General features: G+C 43.9%; 1 protein-coding gene across 8 annotated transcripts in view; it reads right to left on the bottom strand.

Annotated features, from left to right (window-relative positions):
* Rbp6 (RNA-binding protein 6) overlaps positions 1–17,246 on the bottom strand; it is a 1,054,377-nt gene that overhangs the window by 190,750 nt on the left and 846,381 nt on the right. For all 8 annotated transcript variants that reach the window (XM_076785457.1, XM_076785451.1, XM_076785454.1 and 5 more), the window contains one exon: positions 897–945. In XM_076785457.1, coding sequence (XP_076641572.1) covers positions 897–945 — 49 coding nt within the window. The remainder of the gene's footprint in view (positions 1–896; positions 946–17,246) is intronic.

Raw genomic sequence — 17,246 nt, forward strand, 5'->3', positions numbered from 1 at the left:
TGTTCATTGTGTTGTTTAAACTTTTATGGAAAGATAAAATAACATTTCAACGAACCTCGTGTCACGAGTTTAATCTCATCACCACAGCTGTCCACTATTAAATTATCACCATTGAACGCTCTGAACTATTTTCGATACATTTACAATTCCAGCTGCGCGAACATACCGCCACAGTAATAAATAATCCGCTAGCATATCAAAGCAATAAATTAACCCACCGAGCGTTTAGCAATAATTAATGAAACCAAGTGCAATTTGCCGTGTCTGAAAGCGTCAGAGTTCGCGAAGTGAATTTCTGCGCCTATTTCTCTCTCTCTCTCTCTCTCTCTCTCTCTCTCTCTCTCTCTCTCTGTGCGTCGCCGCCTCCTGACTAGCAAAGTAGCGTGATCAAGCGTAAAATCGCAAGAACTATGGTTGGCGCGGGGGTTTGAATCGCGCAATCACCGTCGTGATTAACGCAGCGATTGATCGCGCGCGTCAAATTAATGTTATTTATCTTTGGCTGCGCCGAGGCCGGCGTATTGGCGTCGTGTATTATCGTAATTACTAATTATAGTTTCGAACCAGCTCGTTAATTAGCCGATCCGCGATCTCCGAGCGAAATGCCAGTATTATTGACTTGCTAAACAGAATAGTCTCGACCATATTTTCAACATATTTGCGCGCGGCAAAGTTCCAGCGTTACGCTGCGGTGCCTATGGTGCGCGCACTGAAATTTCACCGGCGGACCCGCGTGGTCAGCACTCCTCTCACGTTTTAACGATCATCGGTGATTAAACAGTAATTACTGGCCCTCGCTCTCTCCCCTCCCCCCCTATCCCCCTGCCCCCCGCGTATCGAATTATTGTATCGCGCGGATAGAACCGGCCCCAGAGAAAATCATAAATTTCACTCACCTCTGTGCCTGTTGGTCTGCTTGTCGAACATCAGCATGGCATCCTCGATCTGCAATTTCAATAAAAACACGTTAATTAGTGCGCTTCCATGCGGCGAGAGGCTTGAATTTAATTTAACGAGACCCGACCGCGTAACGCGCGTATTATATCCAGTTTGTTGGAAAACGCGATCATTCGGCTCGGTACTTCGGTTACATTTTTCGAATTTTCGTTAGCCGATCGACCGTGCTGCTGCTGGGACCGATCACGGCACTCGAATCATTCCGATTTACCCGTGTTATCGAAACATTTATTCTGGTTTCCAGTTTATTAACGATCGGTGGAATTACCGGTCGCCGGGAACTGACAATGATCATAGTTTCATGTCGCGATAGCTGAATGGACCGGAACTGTATTAAAATTTCGATTTCCGATCATTGTAACTTCTTGACTTACAAAATTAATTGGTCGAGATCCGAGAATATTGAAATTATGGTAGTAAAATCGAATGAAATCAAGATCGACAGTTTGAAAAAATGGTACCTAATATTCGAATTTAAATTCTACAGAATGTTGAACGACAAATTATTTTCGCTTTGTCCAGAATAAATATATCGAATAATTATCCTGCAGACTGTTAAGCACAATAAAAATTGTCTGAAGCAGCTTACTCAAAGAGGGAGAGCTAAATGAAATCTTTGAAAAGGTTAGGAATTGTTGGTGAGGGTTTTAACCAAAATAACGATCAAGATGGAAAGTGATCCGAGGATCCATTGTGTTCTTTTCGAGGCTCGTGAATAATCTTACGCAGAGAGTGCACTTCACCCGGCGACATGTTCGCCGATAAATTTTTAACGAAATACTAATGGCCGCTGCAGAAATTGTTCTCCGCGACGGGAACAACGTCGAGGGAGATTAAAACTTGGGACAGTTATAAATGTGTACGGTGTCTCCGGGAGGACAGGCCGAAACGCGAGGCTTCGGACTTGAGATATAAAAGGCTACAATAAAATTACACATTCCATCTGCTCGTGAAATTTTAAACAAGGAGAGTAGGTTACTAGCGTGCGCTACGTCATAGGATACATAGAACTGAGCCGACTATAGATAGAACGGTGGAGAGCTCGACGATTAATCTAATAGTCGTGTATTATCGTTGTCGATAGTCTTTAAGCATCTGCGTTGTAAATATTCGCTGTTGCTGTCGCAGATTTATTTGCAAGTACGAACATACTACACCTGTAGTAACTAAAATGTTGTTCAAACTTAATGTTCAGATATAGGAGAGAGTTACAATAACATCTCGATAAGCGTTCGCTGCGGGTTATGGTCTTTACTGTATAATTACGTTAAGCACGCAATAAAGAAGGACACTTAAGCGGCACTAGTAAGACGTCTGAATACACTATTAGGAATTAGTAGCTGTTCTTAGACTACGTTACTGGAAAAGCAAACCCTTCTGCGTGTCAGGGGCCTGAAGCACTCCATTGAAACCTTTATGGATCGTAAACAACGTTATGGAAACACCGTCAAGAACTTAGAATAGCAGAACGAATTTTTTGAGTGGCTGAACGACCAGTTCGCGGTAAAATTATTCTGCGTGATGTTCCTCGAGCAACTAATGGGTTGCACCAGCTACGAAATGTTCGAAATGTATTTTTCTTTTTATTGTTGCTCCTACCTACTCTCAAGTAGCTTTTCCATTAAACTCTTCGTGTGCACCAATTACATTCATACATTTCGTCCCCATTTAATTCAACTCTCTAATTCAGATAAATTATGGGCGATCAAAGATAAATATTTGTGATTGCTATTAAGGGGATAGCCTCATCAATGGAAGACCAGTTGCATAAATTAACCGGACTAAACACAAGGTTCCCAAGCTACTGGGGGATTAAACCAAGAACAATACGACTTCTCAGGTCACAGAAAATAAATATTTCCGACTGGTATTAACGATTGACCGTCCCAGAATGACTTCTTCTTCGTCCAAGGCACCCAGTGGGTAGCCTCAGTAATCGAAGACCAATTGCATAAATTAACCGCAATAAATTCGTGGTTCGGGGCCTCGCTCGGGTCCCCGAAGGTTTCGCGGAGGTTCGGTAACGAAGGTTAACCGACTTTTCCCTCGACAATCGGACCTGTACGAGCGAAGTCCGCCGAATTAGAGATAGAACCGGTTGTATTCTTCGAGGAAGTACACGTGTGTCGTAAAGCACAGCTGGACCGAGATTTACGGAGCAAACCGGCGAGGAAGGCGTACAGCAAGGGGATTGAGAATACCGTGAGTTGTCGGTGGGGGGTACTGTAGGGTACTAGGGGGGGGGTGTAAAGGGGGTCGTGAAGGGGGTGTTGTCGGTGGCTGAAGTGTGCGAGCACGAGAGGAGAGGAGAAGCGCAGGAGGCGGGAAGGCGACGCGGCTAGTAGGATTTATGGGACAGGAGAAACAATAGGGATTACCTTTACCCCCTGTCGCCCTACGAGTTCCTACCCTGCTTTGTTCCTTCCTACTTCCTGCGAGAGGACAGCGAGACCCCGAGACGGTGGAAGTAGCGGCCACGCAGCAAGTGAAAACCGGTCGGGAATTATTCCGTCGAGAATGCAGTGGAATCTCGATTAGCTGAATTAATCGGGAGACACCCGGCACAAAGACGATCGCACCCGCCGTGGATTATAGAACGATCACTATCGCGATACCTGCTTTCGAAGTCTTTCCGCTCTGAGAACGTAAATCAGTCAAACACTTCTCCGTGGATTTGTTGTAGACGCCTTTTCGGCAGATTTATTCGCGACGTATTTTGCATAGCAAAATACCAACAATAGGCACATAGAACTCGTTGTTTTTTTTTTTCTTACATTGTTCGCTTTCGGATGAATAGAAACAGAATTTTTGTTTTTCGGAGATTACGCACTTTTCTAGTTTACAGAAACGAATCAGATGATCGATTTTACGTAGTATCAGCGGCTGTCGGTAGCATGTTATTGATATCATTTATCATTGGTTGGGCTGTATCGTATCTGGAAAGTCAACGTTTTCGCCCGTGAAGTTGCAATTTCATTCAATCAAATCCTTTACACGGTACCGTTGCCCAGAGTAGTAACTAGAGAAGCTATTTTACAAGTAATTGAATCGGTAAGAGTTGAGACCTAAAGATTTCAGTAACTATTTCCAAAATATTATAATCGCAATATAATTATTCTTAACGCCAACAACTAATTCCAAATTTCTAGTTAGTACTCTGCATAATAAATAATTTCGAATATAACACTCTCGAATACTACAAAATTGAAACAGGATAAGTCAGGAGAGCACAGTTTCCATCGCCCGAGGCAAGAGGAAGGGAAACTGGCCAAGCACAGCAGGTGTGTTGACAGTAAATATTAGATTAGGCGATTAACATTCAATGGACTTCATTCCAAGCAGTTTCGTCCCGTTCGCATCTCTCAACTCGACTTAATACCTTCTATCGGGCGCCTTCCGTTCTACACTGAAAGTAACACCAAAAGGGCGTGCCTACTGAAATTTACGGTAGTCCAGATTTACACTTTCGTAAACGTTGGTCATTGCTAATAAATCTGCTCGATCGAATCGTTTTATAAATTTCCGCAATGTTTGCTTTCTGGACTTTGAAGATAGCTACGGAAACTATCAAAGATTCTATATCAACAAGAGATAAATCCTAGTATAACCGGACACGTGGTGATTCTATATGAAAAATGTAAGAGCAAAATTTTTAATTAATGAAAAAAATGTTTAATTCTTAATTATGAAAAATGATATAACATTGTTTCATGCGAAGCTTCGTGTTCGAGAAAATACAGTTCGAAAATGTTGCGAACACGCGTGCTATTACGTAGGAATCGTGTGACCTGTCTGATCATGACCAACCAATTCTACTTCCTTCATATACTAGAGATTAAACTCGTTTTTTAATCGAGAACAAGGCGTCAAACGAAAAAATGTTATTCCTTTCTTTGGTTTTATTTTGAATTACCCCCTTATCTGCTTGTACGTGTTATTCGGCCGCAGAAAAAATAAAGGCATTCGGTCGTCGCCCCGGAAATGGCTTAAATTTCTGTTAATAAATTGGATGTGGCGAGCAACTACTATTTAATCTTCGCAAGCCTGCTCTATATTTTCACGTTCGAAATTCTGATCAGCGGAGAAGCGTACGGATTTTTTCGTGTTCCTCGCGAGGGCTGTTTGCAGTTGCACTAGACACACAGGTATCGACGTGGTACCATAATCGTCTGGATCCGAGGTCCCGTTCTCTCTCGACGCGGGGTTTGTTTGAACATCGTTAAGCGCTTCGCGAACGCAACAGGAGGCCCGGGGTGAACACGAAAAAGGAGACGAAAAAATATGAAAAAAGGTCGGCCAGCACAGGTGCCTCGAGATCCGCTTTTGTTGCCAGTAACGAGAGGACCGCGTGTAAGCCGACGTTCTTCGATGAAGAATTATTCAAAGCGCGATCGCGTCGTGTCGTTTGTGTTTGTCCACGAAAAAAAGGTAACAGGGCTGCGCAGGGGAAGCTGTGATGAGGGGGTGGGTGGGTGGGGGGTTAAAGAAGAAAATGGGGACATCGAGAAAGATGACGGTTATTCATCGAAACAACTGACGTCCTGTTGCTTTGAGAGCCGCCGGGAACGCGGCAAGGAATTCACTCCCTTAGACGACGTTCGTCCCGTTTTTTACTTTCAAAAGAAAAAGTAATATTATACGAAGAAAAGGAGGCGAGGATACGTACGAGACGTGAGGGTAGAGGAGAGGTAGAGAGAGAAAGAGAGAGAGAGAGAGAGACCAGTTGAAGCTTTTAATGAAAACAGAGGAGGCATCGCAGCGTAAGGCAAAACCGACACACCAGGGACCTCTCTTCATAGCCGAGGCTCCCACTTCCTCCCTTTTTTTCACAAAGTGTGCTCTTTATTTTGTTCGTGTCACGATTTTGTCGAGGTATACGTGTCTGTACATTCTTGCTAGTTAATTCGAGACCTGAGTCCTTTTAGGCGACCTCGAAGATTGAGGGTACTGACGAGGTTGTAGGAAAATTGAGGATTTCTGTGGAAATTCGTGTTTTCGAGGGTTAGCTGCTGCAACTTGAAATCTGACGTCAAAAAATGCTTCTGGCAAGCGGAAAAGATTGGGAAATTCAATGCGCACGAATTAACTTCAATTTAGAAACATTTTTAGTTACGAATAGACTTACGCTTTTGACAAGCTAGATAGGATTTTGACGTTCCTCTTTGTCTAGTAAAATCATTTTCGAAACTGCCAGCAAGGTACGAAGCCCAATTCGAAACAAATCTTGCGATTTTTAAAAAATTTTATAGCAATTGTCCATTTAGTAAAGTCGTTCTTTACGATTCATAGTATGCGCAATTTTTTTTCATCAATTGATGAGACTGTTGATTTTTATGCAAAATAAAAATGTACTGCATTCATTGCAAGAATTGGGAACTGAACAAACATGTGTTTCTTCGTTTAACAATTTAAATAGAGTGGACGTAGTGAAATGGTATTTTTAAATTCCTAAGGTATTTTTACCGATTCGTATTTCATCTGCTGAGAAACGGTTAAAATGGAATAAATTTCTGTTTTTCTGTGATGGATATTTAACCATCGGCGAACACAGTACAATAGTATTTTTAAACTCCTCAGGCATTTTTACCGATTCGTATTTCATCTGCTGAGAAACGGTTAAAATGGAATAAAATTCTATTTTTCTGTCATGGATATTTGTCCATCGGTGAACGTGCAAGAACGCGAACAATATAAATATTCTGAAGAGTGAAGAAGTTCTAATCGCAGTGGAAGATCGATGTGCAAGGGTTAATAATTCTGGAAAAATGTGAATCTGCGCGATCGAATTCGCTGATAAAAGTTGGGAAGATTCTACTGTAAACACAGCGGGTGGTGTGCGCCGAGTAAAAATAGATGTCAGCGGAATCGATAGACAAGATGTGGAGCGAAGGCGTAACGGGAAAAAGGGGGATGAATCGATTCTTACGGGAGCCGGCAACGGCGGAGGAAATAAATCTGACAGAAGCCAACAAAACTGACAGCCACGTAGAAAAAAAAACCCTCCCGAAATAGAGGTCTTGATTGTTCGCTGCCTTAAAGTTGCCGAATCCTTCTCTCCGTTTATTGTGCAACGACGGATCCCGTTCTTTACTTTTCGCGAATGCCCGTCGTAGTTTCTTTTTTGTTTGTCAATTTTACAACTTTTTCGTTATAAAACGTTATTCAATAGGAGTATTTGTATTTCCGTCCGAGATGCCGGCCAGTTCGAGGTTTCTTGAAGAATAGGAGCGAATATAATTGAAAGTAAGCTCTGAAAATGAAACAATATAAATTCTTAAAGGACCCTTTGGCGGCTCCCGGCTCCTTTGATTACTTCAATATTTAGTTCATCGCGGTCTGCTGCACCGTATAAAGAAGTCACGGAATTATTCCAACTTTTCTGCTCGCCCGATTCGCGTTAATTCGCGTATTATCCTCCAGGCAAATGGCGAAACCTCTGTTATCCTCCGAGTTATTTAACCAAACCATCCGTTGTCATGAATTTTTAAACCGCTATTCATTTTCCTCAATTTTATTATATTTTTGCTATGGAATCGGAAGTCATTCGATACGATTGTATATCAAACAACTGTACTCTAGTACTAACGATACAATAAATCAATAGCGGAAAAATAAATAATTCGAACAGAGTTTTAAACTTTCAAAAGCGATAGTCACTGACGTCTTGAAGCTTGTAGACTTGGTAAGGTGTTCCAGTAGTATAATCGGTCTATAGTCAGACGGGGATACTTAATACGGTAAATACACATTTGTCGCTGTGGAACTACAGCTGAGGAAGTACGAGATATATATATCTGAGGTTCAGACATTGAGGTAGAACATGCAGGGCTGACTACTTGGAACTCGGATCTGAATCGTCGCGCCTCGCACTCGCGAACAAACTTTTCAGCTAACATAATACTTCATCAATTTATTGGCGATGAAATTAAATGAATAGCTGTTAGATTAGAAACGTTAATGAATATAGAAGAAGTACTTTCAAAACTGTGTTTAAATAAATTCATAAATAAATGTTATCACATGTCCAAGGGATAATGTGTGAACCTCATATGCTTCTTGGGTAAAAATTTACCAACTTTCTGTTTTCTATAAAATATTTTGATGATGAAATATGAAGTATCTGTTTTAAGCATATGATGAGGACTTCCTCCAATTTATTTTATAAATTTATTTAGTATGAACTACAATGTCACCGAGCGTGATAGAACGAAAATGGATGGAAATTTCGAGGGAATACTAAGCGCAACTATTTTCGAGGGTCGTGCAAGGTTTGAGGATGATTTTCGAATCGCAAGAAAATTTTGCAACGCGTTAGAGAGCTCCAAGAAGCAAATCCAAGCTTGCGAGAGCAACAGTTGTTCGCCCATTTTCTTATATACTCCGACAGCATCGCGATACTCGCTCATTTATGTATGGAAGCTCCTAACGGCCTCCGCGGAACGAGTCGTGTAAAACGCCGTTATATAATGGAAGCCGAAAGCAACAGTAATTTCTCGGTGGTTTCCGCATCGACGCGGGAAACTCGCGAACGAACAATGCCGAAAGGTTCTGCTTGAGGGAAGAAGAGAAAAGACAGAGGAGAGAGGGTCGCCATCCCATGGGAGCAATCGACTTCTGGTGAGTGGGCGAGGTGTACCTTATTACAAGTTCGATTCTAGTCGTGTTACAGCTCTCCGTGGACCGTGTTGTAGATTGCTGTCTTACGAGTGGTGCCCTTTATACCTCGAGACGTTTCCCTTTCCGCAGACACACCTCGCATTATTTCCCGCGGCACCTTTCATCCCTCGTTTCTTCTGGCTTTCTTGTTTGGCAAACTAATTTAAAAGGGCGCCCGGCGAAACTGGGTCAACAGCGTACCCTTTCCGCTGACCTTTTGGCTCCGACCTTCTCCGAGATTTGTCGTGCGACGTTGCGTACGACACGGCTCAAATCTGATTTGAGAAACGGGTCCAATGCATATCCTCAGCAACCGGATTTTACTGAGACTTAAGCTAAGATTTTCCATTTTTCTCGCTGTGCTTCTCGGTTGGAAAGGATTTCTGTGTCATGTAGTTTTTGCTGTTTTTGCTCTTCTTCGATCTGTCTTTTTGTGAGGGAATGTCTTTTGAGATTGGCATCAGCAATTTTGAAATTAATATATTGTACAGGGTGTCTCAAGATTAGTGGCACAAGCGGGAAAGAGGTGAACCAATTTGCAAGAATAAGTAAAAAAAGAACGAACAATACTTTTTGGGATGATTCTTCGTTTTCGAGAAAATCAGGTTCGAAAATTCGGTGGCTACGCGTGCTATTGAATGAGACTCCGCTGACGCGTCCGATCATGGCCGACTTATTCTACTTCTTGCGACTACCGGGTCAGGCGCGAACTCAGCGAATTTTGCAAACTCGGTTTTCTTCAATCAACGTCTACAAATTGTTGTCTAACTTTTTCATTCTGCATTTTGTGAGAAAACGAGTACATTAATTTCTAAATGAACATGATACATGGATACGTCAATTGTTATCAATACATTTAATATTCCAACATTTGGTTTGCCCAACGTTGCGAATAATTATTACGTCAAGTGTTTAGTTGAGTTGATTGAACACATTTTGATGAAAATAGCACTGCCAACGTTGCTTTTATAAATTACACGTATTTAATAAAAAGACTGTAGTATCCTCTTAAATACTATACATTTGAAACAGTGTAAAAAAACATAGTGACAGGTGAATTACTATCTATTTCCTCACAGTCATCTTAAATTTAACATTTTCAACACAATGGTTGGGCTAGATTAATCATCAATACTAAACTGCGGATTTTTATGTAAGATAAAAAATGTTTGCATAAATTGTGTAACACGGGGGCCAAGTAGAAATGCCATTCATTCTTTAATGATTTTAATCAGCTCAAACGAATACGTTGGTATTCTTAGACTCTTTTAATCTGCCCGTTGTCTTAAAATGCACTTACTCATTAACTTCAATGAAATATGCGGTTCAGCAGCTTTTGAGAACACATCAGCGTGAAATCAGTAGTTCAAAACGAACCTCCGTGAAAAGAATCACAATACCGCACCGGGACCAATTTCCTTTCGGTTTTCCACGACCTTAGCCCAGCTCGATAAAACCCGGCCGGAGTCGAATTTTCCGGGGTGTCGTCGCTCATATCGTATTCACGATGCGCGCTGTTTACATTCACGGCGGTACCCGGCGGCCAAAAACGTTTCTATTTAAATCCCCGCCGCCGAAGAAGCCGATGCGTCGACGAGATAACCTAATGCGATAATCGATTCCCGCAGGAAGACCGTAATTGCATTTACGGCGACGAACGAAGCATTCTAAAATAAACACGGTTGCCGGCGGCGCGGCGCGGCGCGGCGCGTCGTGGCGTGGCCGTTCCGCGCTACGCCATCCCGTGAAAGGTTTCCCATTTTTTTTCCACCGTCGCCAGCTCGTAAAACGACGTGGATTTAAACGAAACGATACCGATTTACCCCTCCGGTAACAGAAGCGCCGCTACAGCAGCTCTAGGATTTCCAAAGAATGCTACCTTCTCTCTTTTTCTCACCCTTCGCCCTTCTCTCTTACTCTCTCACTCTCTGCTGTTGCTGCTCTCTCTCTCTCTCTCTCTGACTCCCTCGCCCTCTTATTTTTCCGCCCTTCAACCCCTCGCCGTCGCTCGGGTACGATCGAGGGTAAAAGCGAGGCGAGCAGCCACGGATTCCGATGAGTTTTCCTCTTTTCCCCGGCCATTTCGCGTTCCGTGTCGCGCCCTATCGCAACCGGCGCTCTCTTCTGTTCGTGCAGATTTAGTATGCAGCGAGCTGTATTAAATCTCCGGTGTTCGAGGGATTCCGGGCTGCCGCTTTCGAGGCTCTCTCTTCGTTTCTGATTCTGATTCCGACGCGTTCTACCCGCAAGCTCCGGCGACACGCCGCTTTTCAACGCCGTGCCACGACGCGCCGCGCCGCGCCGCGGAGCCGCGCGTCGCGACGAGCTAGTTTTCCTCCGATTTTGCACGTTTGTGCCGCACCGCTCGCGCGCGCCGTGCTTTGTATTCCTGAACGACTACCCGGCAAGCCAATTCCGACCGGCGGTATAATGGACAATAATTATGCGCCTCCGTGTCTCAGTTATCGAATTTTCGCCGCGTTCCGACCCGAACAAAAGTGCACGGCGAACAGTCGCTAATATTTATTTTACAACGCCGGTCGGAATAACGATGCTCGGAGACCTTCGAGTTTATTGGCTTTCGGGGATATTTGTCCTTGGGATTTGAGCGTTGTGGTGAGGGGATTGAGCATCTATTTGCGCTTGGAAATTAATTTTTGCGATGGTGGATCGTGTGCGAGAAATTTTGCTTCCTAAATCTTCGAAACGTGAGGAGATTGTAGTTGACGTTGCAAGTCTTGAGTTCTATGTTCTTGTTTTGTTAATTATTGGTGATCAAATTGTTTAAGGAGATACACTGCTATATTTTTCTTTAACTTGTTGGTTTGCTGAAAATCAACCTTTAAAATATAAACCCAAGATCGTCAGAATTTGTTACAAGTTTCCTCGTTCTTTTACAAACCTACCCTGACAAACTCAAATTTATCTACGACCAGAAAAATTGCTATAAAACCAGCAAATGAAACAATGCTACAAGCACCTCGTAACCAACTAAGATTTAAAACATGACGCCCAGCATCACAGATTTATCATAAACCACCAATAAAATAATGAATCGATTTGACCGTCTACCATCATTTTCCAGCGCGTTATCATTTCCGAAAATTTACAGATTTCTCGCCAGAATCGCATTGAAGCGGACGGTTAAAGTTTTACAGGCGACTACCTCGTAGGGCGTAAATTTCAGTAAATTTAGAGAGCGAGCAGGGTCTTTTAATTAATTTATTTTCGCCGAATATAATTACGTGGCCCGGTTTCTTGGAGGTTTCTGAACAGGTTCCCCGTTCGTTCGTTCGGACAAGTGTTCCAGTAATGGAGTTCTCTCTGCGATCCTTGATTGCTTTCAATACTTTATTCCGCGGGGCCGGTGTACGTTTATAGGCATTATAATCGGCCGGTACAATTCGATTGATTGAACGAAACGCGGAATAATAGGGCCGCGGGCAATGCGGACGCGAGAATGCCCCGGGGCTTAATTACACGCGGCGAAGAGGCAGTCGCCGAATATCACGGCACGAGTTTATTTGCTCGGTGCAGCCGATTTTCCACTCCTTCTTTTTGTCGCTAATAATTAGAAATAATAATTACCAGGCCAGGGGGCGCTGCGGAGAGGACCGCGCGAACCAAGCCCCCACACTCTTTCGGTCGGAATAATAATAAATCTCTACGATATACCCGGGGGAACGTTGGTCTGGGTTAATTTGAGAGCCGCGCCAATTAGAATTTTTCCGATCGCGCTGGTGAAAAACATAATAGTCGTGAAGCACGCGACGAAGATGTGAAAGAACTTCACCGTGCCCGACGTTAATGGAATATCGGGGACCGCGTTTAATTGCTATTTCGCTTTAATGATTTTCGCCTCTCTGACCCCACCTGCACTGGGAACCAAGATCCAGATTTAATACTCCGAAAGTAAAATATCTTAGAGTCTCTCTAGAATCCTCTAATTACATAGTCAAACTTTGCGAACATGTCATTGTCCTTGCTGTACCTTTTTATTTAATGTCTCTTAATTCTTACATATCGTGGATTTTAATTTCGTTTACCGAATAGATTGAAGTAGAAATTGATTTTCAAGTCTGGAAAAACAATGGTGTCGTTCATGTATGGCCAACATCTTACGCGATACGTTAATTAAACAAATCTCGGTTCAACACAAATTTCATGCTTCAAACAAATCCACTAAATTATATCACAAAGAAGAAATCAGTCGCTCTCGTCTCATACAAAGACACAAACCGTACCCAGACCAAAATGAAGGGAGACGAAAACGAATTTTCTCCGGAAAGTATAAATTTCTGCCCGTCGCAGCGTCTCGCGATGCAACCGAAGATTGCAGCAGCCCCAGCAATTCGATCGAGGTGAAAACTCGAGAGGCAGCTGCATCAGTTCCTATTTAGGTCACCGGCTAGAACTTGGCCGATTGTTCCGGTGCAACGTGTGTCCGACAGAGCCGTTAATTCGAATAAATGAAAATTAAGTAACAAAGGGGGCAGAGGAAAGAAAGATCCGGCCACCGCGTTGCGGAAGATCGATGGCGGTAGCCGGGTGGTGGAATGGCCCTCGAAAACTGTAGCCTCAAATAATTAACGACTTGGAGAGGTTGCGTTCGTGCGGGACTCGTTCCTTAGAAAGTTTCGCCGTTCGATTTCCAGCAGCGCGAATCGCGGTGCAGGTAACCAGAACTCCGGTTCGGATCTCTTATTTCCCGTTTCCGCCCCCGACAGGGGGTTCGCAACAGGGGAGAAAGAGAGCAAGAGAGGGGAAAAAATGGACGGAAGAAGGAGGAAAGAGAATCGTGTTCCGATGAAAAAGCTCGGCGAAACTCCGGCCACGCCGGAGTTTACCTTTCAAGTCGGAGCGATGAAGTCGGCGGAAGAGAAATGGAGGACAAGAGCGGAACGGAGAAAGAAACGGGAGTAAAACGAGTTCCGCACGCAGATGTGGAAACCCGACTCCAGCTCGGTGCTCAAAAATGAATTTAAGCTGAACGATGCCTGCACGGAGCACCTTGCGCCCGGAAACTTTCGCGGAAAATTATATGAGATGCGCGTACACTTTCCGCCTAACGTGGCTAGACGCGCATCTACGTGTTTGTTCTTCACCTTTTTTCTCTATCTACCCCGAAAGAGGAGGAATCGGGATGCCAAGACTCGGCGCTATTTAATTCCTGGATGGATTTTGACTAGACGAATTCGCTCTGCTCGTTTTGGTCGACGCCCGGCGTTCGACTTTCCGAAGGTAATAAAAATTGATCGCTTAATGTTTATTGGCCTGATTCAAATATTTGGCTAGTCGTGGAGTGATCCTCTGGTGCAATCTTGGCTCAGGATTCTCGGTATCGTGTATTATAATCGGACAACTAGTCTTTGTACTCGATCTGAGGTACTCTGTTTCTGTCTGAAGAACTTATTACTAGATTGCGAATCTTTGTGCAATTGTCTTTATCAATTTCCAGGCTAAACTTCACCTCGGTAAACCAGAAGTTTTTAACTTCTTTTTATCTAATCCCGATGACTCTGGCGAAAAAATACCGAAAATCCAAGTTTCAATCCAAAAAGATCGCTAGTTCAAAAGTTATGCGTGTGTAAAGATGTGCGATTTTCAGCGATTTGGTCAGGTAAGGACCGTCGCGCCCTTACCTGTCAGAAACCCTGAGAATCACACATCTTACACACGCCTAACTTTTGAATTAGTGGTCTCCTAGGATCGAAACTTGGATTTTCGGCACTTTCTTGTCAAAATCTACAGGACTACATAAAAAAAGTTAAAAATTTCTGGTTTCCCCAGGAGAAGTTTAGTTTCTAGTAATTATGAGACTGCGGATTTTATACATTTTTAACGAAAATAGGTAGGTGTAATTTGAAACTCATTCTCTTAAAAAACATATTCCTAAAGAACAACGCCACCCGAAGTCAACAATGCCAAATTCAGTAAACCTTGAATGATCGTCCCAAGCGAAAAGCGAACACCTAAATTTCCATCGCATCGTTCGAGTATCGAGTCTGCTGTTCTTTCGGCGCTGGTGGAATCGTTCAAATAGACCGTCCGCTAATCCGGGGAACTGTGCCTCGAAGGGTGGGCCCTCGCGAAATTCCCTCGACATTGGTGCGGTTCTAGCTTCCTGCGAGCATTTCGACGAATAATGATGCGGAAAGGTGAGGCGGAGTAGGAGGGCAAAGAACTTAAGTAGCTCGCGAGGAGATGCAAGAGCGAGAGGGAAAGCAAGAGAGAGAGAGAGAGAGAGAGAGAGAGAATTTGAAGGTAGCAAAGAGGAAGAAGATGAAACAAGAAGAAGAAGAAGAAGAAGAAGAGGAAAGGAAGGAGGGTAGCGAGGGTTGATCCGTTTATTCAGCGACACGTAAGCCGACTCCGACTTCTTCGCCGACGGGAAGGGCGCGCAGTAAACTTTCGCAGAAAATTCGATGTTTCGAGCAAACAAGCCGCCTCCAGTGCCGCGACTATCAATACACGTCGTTGCGGCTGTCGCTCGATGCCGGATCGATAACCGGCCCCGTTGTTCCCGGAATAAGAAGTCCTCGGTGCCAAAGGCATGCTTTTTCTCGCGGGGATTACTTTCGCCGCGGCGAAAAAAAAATGCGGGAACCACCTAACCCGAACAACTGCGGGGGAGAGAAAAACGAAACGCGGAGAAATGGTGAAACCGGATGTACCCCCGTGTTCCGTCCGTCACTGGAACGAGTCCCGTGAACGCCACACCATCGACCACCCCCTTGGACCGGCAATCAAGCCCCGACTAATTATTCCGGACGTAATTCTAAAAGTTTATACGGGCGTTTAAAGTCGGAGCACCGCGAGGAACTTCCGACGAAAGGGAACGCCGATTATTTCTCGTTCCCGCGGACCGTAAAACAGATTCTTGGCGTTTACGATGCTATCCGGAAAGATAGCGAAGCTGCTGCACGCGCGTTCCGGGCTTGTCCGCTCCGTCGGATGAGCGATAAGAGATTACGCAAACGATTCGGATTACCAAAACTAGGTAATTCGCCGTCCCCGTGACATCGGATAAATTCGAGTTGCGTTCCCGACACGATATCCTCCCGAACGTTCTAAAACGTGAACGTCAATGAGACAGTCACCCTCGCGCTCACTCCCCCCTCCCCACCGAATCCATTATTAAAGATGAGACTTTGTTTAAGCCGGAGGATACGACGAGGGTAGCCAGGATTGTCAGACGAGCCACGACGATTTAATATCGTCACGGACTCGCTGGGGGAGAGGGATAAACCCCCGTCGTGCTTCAAGTCCTGATACATAAGGATCCTGTTGCGACCAGGCTCCATCTATGTCCTCCAGCTGACACAGCCTGACCCGAATTACCATATTCTTCCGTAATTGCCACGGAGACACAGCGTTTCTTCAATAAAATACGGTTTCGTGAAAAATGATTGACGCCATGCTTGTGGAACGCGTTAACGCTCTTAGAGAGTGGAACGAGTCTGATCGACTGTTGATCATGTGTGGCGCAAGAGAATTAGGCTGATTCGCTATTGGTTCGGTCATTTGTTAACAGCAATTCTAGATAAACAACAAATTGAGTCTGTGAACGTTCAATTTTATTTCCACCTTGGATAAATAATTCAGTATTCAGTAGAATGTATAATAAAAAAGTCAAACATCTGAGATTTATCTAGCATCTAATTGGCATCGTCATCTTCGCGAATGCTTACCAACAACCAAACTACGGTATTTTGCACAACTGCGAAACCATCGCAAGAATTGAAAAATTGTTACACTATTCTCGTCCAATTGATTTTTACTGGAAGCAATACACTTTCGTTCACCGTCTGTTCATAACAATCGACACAGAAGATTTTTATTGTCCATAAAAACCTCTATGGTTACCCGCACGCGCAACTCAGCCACGAGCAATTAAACAGATTTTATTTACACAGAATTTGAACACGTTATCCGCGATATGAGAGGTACCAAGTTGTTTTCATTCGCCTTAAAATCCCCGTAAAGTTTGGCCGGGGATGTTTTCCCTAGTCAAGGGAACAAATGGGGCAGTTGTGTTTGTTATTTTTTATTTTGTTACGGCAATTACCGTATGTAATTTGTAACTATAAATTTTCCCGGGTGTCGTTTGCCGTTCGCCGAGTAAATAAAACCCGAACGGTTTTCACGGTGGTAAACATGAAAAATGGTTTATTTATAGGCAATGATCGGAGATCCATTTGCGAAACGCGAGCCTCCCCTCGTCGCCACGTTTTTCCTCCTGGCCTTTTATATACACCCGGGTTCTGTTTTATACGGGTAGATAGGAAGTTCGTGACCAACGGCGTGCCAGGCACCAGTCCTCGTGGAAACACGCGGCATCAGCTTATTATCTCACGTGTTTCAGCCCGTTCAGCCTGAACGCCGACTTGGAATTCTGATATAGGACTGGCTTAAGTATCCGCGCGTTTGCGTTATTCTTTGCTTAGGCCACCTGCAGAATTGGCGATTCCTAATTTGAACGGCGTCGGGAATCGACCGTGCAGATCCGAGACAACAACGATGTGTACACGCTCACCAGTTGCGTGAACGCGATTACCTAATGAAATTTTAATCCGTGCAATTTCATCTTATCGCGCGTTTATACCGGGTACGTAAAACCACTCATTTTACAC

The sequence above is a fragment of the Halictus rubicundus genome, chromosome 3, assembly GCF_050948215.1.
Source record: "Halictus rubicundus isolate RS-2024b chromosome 3, iyHalRubi1_principal, whole genome shotgun sequence".
Taxonomy (NCBI): Eukaryota; Metazoa; Arthropoda; class Insecta; order Hymenoptera; family Halictidae; genus Halictus; species Halictus rubicundus.